The 7,837-nt window shown below is 48.0% G+C and overlaps 1 protein-coding gene across 1 annotated transcript in view; it reads right to left on the reverse strand.

Annotated features, from left to right (window-relative positions):
- Window positions 1-7,837, reverse strand: part of Ube3c (ubiquitin protein ligase E3C) — a 139,420-nt gene that overhangs the window by 54,566 nt on the left and 77,017 nt on the right. The window contains exons 8-11 of the mRNA XM_013027202.1: window positions 6,168-6,321; window positions 5,371-5,588; window positions 4,197-4,348; window positions 2,552-2,739 (exon numbers count right to left, since the gene is read on the reverse strand). Coding sequence (XP_012882656.1) covers window positions 2,552-2,739; window positions 4,197-4,348; window positions 5,371-5,588; window positions 6,168-6,321 — 712 coding nt within the window. The remainder of the gene's footprint in view (window positions 1-2,551; window positions 2,740-4,196; window positions 4,349-5,370; window positions 5,589-6,167; window positions 6,322-7,837) is intronic.

Here is a 7,837-nt window from a genome sequence, read left to right on the forward strand (position 1 = left end):
AAGCCGGAAGTGGCGCTGTGGCTCAAGTGGTAGAGCGCTAGCCTTGAGCTGAAGAGCTGAGGGACAGCGCCCAGGCCCAGAGTTCAGGCCCCACGATAGACAAAAAAAAAAAGAAAGAAAGAAAAGAAAAGAAACTGAGGTAAGAATACAATACTCCACATAATGTCTTAAAGGCTGTGAAAACCACTCTCCACTTTCAAACCTATTTAAATCATAAAGTCCCTCCAGTAGTTCTTTTGGTGGATACAGGAGCCATACTCATAAAAACAGAGCTATGGAGAATCCTTTATCTTTTAAGCACCTTTAGAAATCTCGCATCAGTAAACCCTCAGCCAGGGCACTGGTGCATTTCTGTCCGGCAGTCTCCACTAGCCTAGGCACAGTGCACACAACCAGAAAGCACGCATCACGCATCCGGGCTCAGCGGCGGAGCCCAGGCCTCACATCCAGTTCCCTCACATCTGCCTATGGAGAGCTGGCAGCCAAATGGGGCTACCAGCAGCCACCGCCACACACCCATGAGCAACAGCCACCCAGGGGCCCGGAGCAGCTGGCGACACTGTGCTTACAAGGCAGCGTCAGCTGGTAGTGCATTCCTTACTCTTCCAGTCCACGTGAAACTGCAGGACCCATCAACCAGGTGCAGTCTGACTGTGCACCACCAGGCCCTGTTCCAGAAGAATTCCTATTTTATGGCTCACACAGTGTTTAATTCAATGGTTTCCTATTAAATGTCCAAGAGACCACTGCAGTATACTCAGGATCATTGTCATAATGATCTAATCCCAAATCTGCCATACTGGAAAGCTAGCACATTTTCTTGTTTCATCCCAAGGAGAAGTTTATTTCAAAGTTTTCAAAAACAAAAATTTGCCAACTATGGGCTAGGAATGTGGCTCAGTGGTAGAGCGCTTGCCTAGCATGCATGAAGTCCTGGGTTTGATTCCTTAGTACCACAGAAACAGAAAAAGCCAGAAGGGGTGCTGTGGCTCAAGTGATAGAGCGCTAGCCTTGAGTACAGAGGCTCAGGGACAGCGCCCAGGCCCTGAGTTCAAGCCCCAGGATTAGGGAAAAAAACTGCCAACTAGAGTTATTTTCCACACATGGGTGGCTGGATCCAAGACTGCATATGAAGTACAACGTCCCATTCTGCTGCACAACAAAAATGTAGCACTGCAATGGATAGCATAAAAGGCCGAGGGCAAAATTCAGCACCTTTTATGTGAAAAGCTCTTAAAGAAACCAGGAATGGGGGAATTCACCCGCATATTAATACAGGCTACATATACAGTCAACAACAACAGCCTCTCTCCACCCCTCTTCAGCATGCTAGAATCCCAGCCGCAGCACTCGGGAGAAGTAAGGGGCTCAAACAGGGAGGAAAAGGCCAAACTATCCTTATCTGCAGATTATAAATAAATCCTACACTCAACAGACTCTAAAGGCACCATGGAAAAAGCTTCTACATACGATACATACCTTAAGAAATGAAGCAAATATATATAGAAAGAGAAAGCAAAGAAAGGCCTGACATTGTCCAAGAAATGTACTAATTACCTGGCTTATGTACTTCACCATAACAACTAAAAATAATAATAATAACAACAACAATAATAAAATTGCAAGCCAGATGCCAGCTGCTCATGTTTATAATCCTGGCTACTTAGGCAGACTGAGATCTAAGAATCACGGTTCAAAGCCAGCCTGGTAGGCTGGGCAGGAACGTCTGTGAGACTCTGATCTCCAAGTAACCACCAGAAAACCAGAAGTGGCGCTGTGGCTCACGTGATAGAGCGCTCGCCTTGAGCTGAAGAGCTCAGGAACAGTGCCCAGGCCCAGAGTTCAAGCCCCAAGACCAAAAAAATAAATAAATAAAGTTCAAAGCCAGCCCAGACAGGAAAGTCTGTGAGACTTTTATCTCCAATTAAACACCAGAAAACCAAAAGTGGTGCTGTGGTTCAAAGAGGTAGAGTGCTAGCCTTCAGCCAAGGAGCTCAGGGGAAATGCCCAGGCATTGAGTTCAAGCCCCATGACCAACAATAGATAAATAGCAAAAAACAAAACAAAAAAACAAACCCACAGCAGGATATCATTAGCTTTTCTATACACCAATAACGAACAGGCTGAGAATGAAATCCGGAAAACAATTCCATTCACAATGGTCTCAAAAACAATGAGGTCCCTAGGTATGAATTTAACCAAGGAAGTGAAAGACGTCTATTTTGAAAACGACAAGACTCGAGGAATCCTTTGCAGACACCGTGGAGATTTTCACCATGAAATCCCCTTTCCTGTGTAACCAATGATTGTTAAAAAGGGCATAGTATCTTACATGCTTATACGCAAGGTATCACGGAAAAAGAAATGAACTTGATTTGCTAACATGTTGAGGCCAGGAAAAGACTCTAACAGCATTAGTGGTCCAGAAAAGCGTTCTTCTCAAAAGATAAAAAATGAAGTGCATTGTTGTATCAACCTCAGACTGTCAGTGTGTAGTGCAGAGCGGGGAAGAGCCCATGCTGTCTGGGCCGTGGAGAGGGAGGAGACCTGCCTGACTTTGGGCACCACCATGCGGTGCTGCACCATCAGCGTGTGGCAGATGGAGGCCATCCTGGTGAAGACTTCCTCACTGGCCGAGTCCCTCCACACTAGGTTCAACAGGGTGTTGGTCTGCTGCTTTGTGTCCAGCTTCTTCAGACACTCCTCAGTTATGTATGGGGTCGAGACCCTGCCGTCCTCCTAAAACACACCAGAAAACTAGTCTGAGCAAACAGTGCTCTGTTACAACCCTCCTGTACTCAACAAGCATGCCTCTTCCAGGGCTTACGTAAGGGTTACTTACATCCCAGCAGCTCTACCAGAGCCTGTCCTAACACGTCCACCAAGGGGGCCTGAACCCTCCCAGGTGCCTAGCAAGCTGCAAAGAAAGCCGTGTGCATGGCTGGCTGCCCGGTACAACCCACCCTTTCACCTCCATGGAAAGGACTATTGATCACTTCTGTAATTCTAGCTACTCAGGAGGCTGAGATCTGAGGATTCCAGTTTGAAGCTAGCCTAGGCGGACAAATCCGAGAGACTCCTATCTCTACTTAACCACCAAAAGACCAGAAGTGAAGCTCAAGAAGGATGACAGCCTTGAACGAAAAAGCCAAGCCAGTGCAGACACGGAGTTCAAACTCCAGTACCAGCGCACACAGGTACACACACAAAAAGACCCCTGACATTTAGCAACCTATGATAACCATGCCTCAAGTCATTCCAAATAATTGAAAAAGGTCAACAACAGTATCTCTTTAGCAAAACACATAAATTGATGTGCACATAACTGCAAGGGCTCTTTAAATTCCTTGAGGTGTGCAGTAAACGCCTAACATTAAGAAATGAGGAGCTGAGCAGAAGCACCTGCCAAACATGTGCAAGGCCGTGGGTTCAATCCCAGCACTGCAGAGAAAAAACAGAAAAAAGGGAGGTGCACTTAAGGATAGTTTGAGGATGTATTTCGAAGTAAATTTTAACGTTCAGCTTCTGTAAAAGTAGAAGAAACTGCGGGGGAAGCCTGTAATCCAGCTACCAAGGAGGTAGCCATCCGCAAGGTCAGAGATTGAGGATGGCCCCCCAAAAAAAGTCAGTGAGGCCCCTCTCATCTCACAAAAAGCTAAGTGTGGTGGGTCATACCTGTAATCCCAGCTATGCAGGAGACATAGGTGGGAGCATTGTGGTCCAAGGCTGGCCCCAGGCCTATCTGAAAAATATTGACAGAAAAAAAGGACTAGGGTCTGGCTTAAGTGGTAGAGCACTTGCTTCCTGTGAGATGCGGAGTGTGAACTATAGCACCATCAAAGAGAGAGGGAGAGGGAGGGAGGGAAAGGGGAGGGAGGGAAAGGAAAAGGGAGGGAGAGAAGAAAAAGGGAGGGAAAAAAAAGTAGCAATTACTCATTTCAACAGGCTAGGTTAGGAAGGCACTTACTTAATTGTCTAGGCTAATAATTTCATTATAATGAAATTAGTATGCAGTATGACCCAATTCTACATAAAAAACAAAGCTAGGCACCTCCACATTCATACTACAGTGTCAAGAAAGGTGCAGAAGAATACAGTCCACTGCAGAGAGGAGGACAGGGGTGTGTAGCAGGGGCTCGGGGCCTGGCCGAGCCAGGGCGGCGGCATGGACAGGCCACCTCTGCACCTCTGCTTACAGGGCTGGTGCGTTGGTCTGCCTCCTCCTGTTCATCCTCAGAGTCGCTGGACGAGTCCCGGTGGCTGGCACCAGTGGGTGAGGCGGGGAGCTGGGAGAGGAAGGTCTGGAGAACACGCAGGTACACCAGCAGGCCGTCTTCCGAGAGCACCCCTTTGGGAGACAACCAGCAGGACACAGTTAGGGAGAGGCTACCTTAGAGGTGGAAGCCAGGTCTCATGTTCTTTATCTGCTCACACGTGTGAGCAGAGGACACTGCCTGTCAGTGTGACCGTGGTGTGTTCCGCGCTGCACTTGGTCTTCGCCTGGGATACCTCTAAGCCTTAGAACATCCTGAAAGCAAGGGTCTCAAGACTATTCTTGACATGCCCACCCGGGTTCTTGCTAGAAGTGATTGGCTGCTACCCAAAAATGTCCAGGACGAGCAGGCTTCAACTTTGAGCACACTCTGCAGTCTCTGAGGAAGGGAGGAAAAGAAGCCCCAAAAGCCCTGAGTGGCTGAGCACCAGCAGCTGGGGGTAATCAGAGAGGTGCGTGGGCCCCACGCTGTCCCTGAATCCCAAGGCATCTCACACCTGGCTGCAGGAGCCGCGGCCTCCGGAACCACCGTGGTGAACTACAGAGCCCAATACAGAGGCTGTGTGAACTCCAACATTTGGTACTTCGGTCAGAAAAGCACAGGTGACAATCTATGCAGCCAGCACCTAAGTCTCACGCCTTGTGAGATCTGACCCTTCCCAGAAAGCCAGCCTAAGCACTAAGCAAAGACATGCAGTGGTACCCACTGCTGAACTGCTGCAAGTGGGAAAAAACCGCCCTGGTCAGAGGTGGTAGTGCAGAGCAGGCAAACAACCTGGCTGCCCCTAGAGCTCACGTCTGCACATGCTAAAACAGCCTCCAGGAAGAGGAAACTCTGGAAGAGGCACACTGCAAGTATCCCGTTGCATCAGATGAGGACTCCGTTTCAATCTGCTAGCTTGCTCACTGTATCCTAAAACCTGGGCCTATGCCAGCCTTCCTCGCTGCTTGCCTGCAGCCTCCCAAATCAGTCCTTCAGCAAAGACACCCTCCCACAGGTACCCTGCAGCCCACCAGCCACGTCAGGCCTCCTCTGGGCTCCTCTGCTCAGGCTACCTATGTAGGAGTATAGACAAATTCTATCTTGAGGTTCGTACCCAAATAATTTTCGCCAACTGTTAAGACAAAATAGAAAAGCCATGGTGCGCCACTGCTCCTTTTTGAATATCTACTCTCCGGTAACAGTGCATTCAGAAAGGGCTCATAGGGGAAAACAGTGTGTACATCTGCTAACGCCGGAATGACAAAATGAAAAATCTGATCTGTGAAAGGTGCTGTCAGAAACTCTTCTGTGAAGGCGGAGAAAACTTGCTGCCTGGAAAACAAAGGTTAAGAAAGAATTAAAACATATCCTGCAGCGGGGCGCTGGGGGCTCACACCTGTCATCCTAGCTACAGGAGGCACAGAGCTGAGGGTCGGGTCGGAGTGCAGAGAGCCTGGGCAAGAAAGCCCCACCAGACTCTTTGCTCCAATTAACTACTCAGAAAAAGCTGGAAGAGGCGCTGTGGCTCAAGTAGTAGAGTGCTAGCCTTGAGCAAAAGAAGCTCAGGGACAGTGTTTAGGCCCTGAGTTCAAACCCCAGGACTGCATTCCACCGTCCCCCCCCCCCGCCCCCAATGCTTCTAAGTAGATCATTTACATCCATAAATTAAAGATTTTGCCATTTAACATATATTATAGCAACTAGAAACAAGATAATGTACTCTCAATTTAGTCTGATGATTAAATCTCAGTTTTATCTTTTTCTAGAAGGCAGTTATACCAAATTGGTGGATCTTGACAATCACCAAAAAATAATAAAAGCACGTCATTAGAATTACAAATTCAGATTTTCCTATGAAAATGCCACCTAATGAGGTGCAAATCTGAGGCTGGCCAGTCCCCCCTCACCCACCTCGTGCCTTCTGGACAGGAGTTGTACGTAAAGTGCAGTGGTTTGAGGACATTCTCCAGCAATGTTTTTGCGATAGGAACTCGAGATAAATCAGAATATTCAACACTTGATGGAAGCTTGCTGTTAATTAACAAGTAGAGAGACCTATAATATCCTAAAAGGAAGAAAAAAATGCCTTTTAAGTTTTTACAGCTTTTTCTTACTCTTTTAAACAAGCCTATCCTCCCCAGTCAACTTAAGTTTTTTTACAATCTTCTATAGGTCCAACTTTGGGTGGGTTCTTCTCTAAGGAAAGCTGGATGCTAAGAACTAAGGATCTGCCAGGCGTTGGCAGCCCATGCCTGTCATCCTAGCTACTCAGGAGGCTGAGATCTGAGGATCGCAGTTCAAAGCCAGCCAGGGTAGGAAAGTATAATAAAAACCGGAAGTGGCGTTGTGGCTCAAGCAGTAGAGTGCTTGCCTTGAGCTGAAAGACAGTACCCAGGCCCAGGGTTCCAGCCCCATGACCGACCAAAAGAAAAAAAGAAAGAAAGAAAGAACTAGTGACACATTAACTAATATGCCAATACTTAGCACCACGACCATCAACTCCAGCTAGCCTCGCCTCATTCATACAGAAGAAAACACAGGAAGTAATTAGTTTGGCATAAAACAATAAAGTCAGAACCCTTCTTTCTTTTTTTTAAATCAGTCACAGGGCCTGAACTCTGTCCCTCAGCTCTTCAGCTCAAGGCTAGCGCCCTACCACGTGAGCTACAGGGCTACTTCTGGCTCTTTCTGCTTATGTGGTGCTGAGGAATGGCACCCAGGGCCTCAGGCATGCAAGGCAAGCACTCCACCACTGAGCCACCTTCCCAGCCGCCAGAATCTTTCAAAAAGATCGTTATCAGCTGGATACCCATGTCTATAATCCTAGCTACTTGGGCAGAGCTCTGAGAATTGTTATTCAAAGCTAGCCAAGCAAGAAAAGCTCGTGAGACTTTGCTCTCCAATTAACCACTAAAAAAAGCCAGAGGTGAATTGTAGCCCACGTGGTTTGAGTAACAGAGCTCAGGGACAGTGGCCAGGTCAAGTTCAAACCTCAGGACTGGTGTGTGTGCACCTGAGCCCACATGGGTACACACACCCCGGTACAGTAATTCCTTCTATCACAACCCAGTGAGCAAGTGTCTATTCCAGCTAGTAACTGAACAGCGTGAGGGCCACACACAGTGCCCTGAACCTCACAAGCCGTGAGCAAGTGTCCATTCCAGCTAGTAACTGAACAAGAATGAGGCCCACACATGGTGCCTTGAACCTCTCGAGGCACCAAGCTCAATCCGTGCCAAGAGCTTCGTGAGCATCACACTGAGCTCCTGGGTCCACATTCTTGACATCCCTCCCACACTCAGCTCTCTCCTCACAAGTCTTCACCCTGCCCAGTGGCCACCACCAGCCCTGTGTCCCCACGCCATGCATGAAGTCTCACGTCTTGTTCTGAGTGTGGTCTGTCATCAGAGGGAACAACATGTGGAAACCACATCCTGGGTGTTATGGAAATCACTGATTTAAAAGTGACCCGTGGACAGCAGTCTGGAGGGTCCTCAGAAAGCTAAAGATTGACCTCCCTTACGACCCAGTCATACCACTTCTAGGCATCTACCCTGAACAACAGAAACCAATATACAAGG

The sequence above is a fragment of the Dipodomys ordii genome, unplaced genomic scaffold (assembly GCF_000151885.1).
Source record: "Dipodomys ordii isolate 6190 unplaced genomic scaffold, Dord_2.0 Scaffold101, whole genome shotgun sequence".
Taxonomy (NCBI): domain Eukaryota; kingdom Metazoa; phylum Chordata; class Mammalia; order Rodentia; family Heteromyidae; genus Dipodomys; species Dipodomys ordii.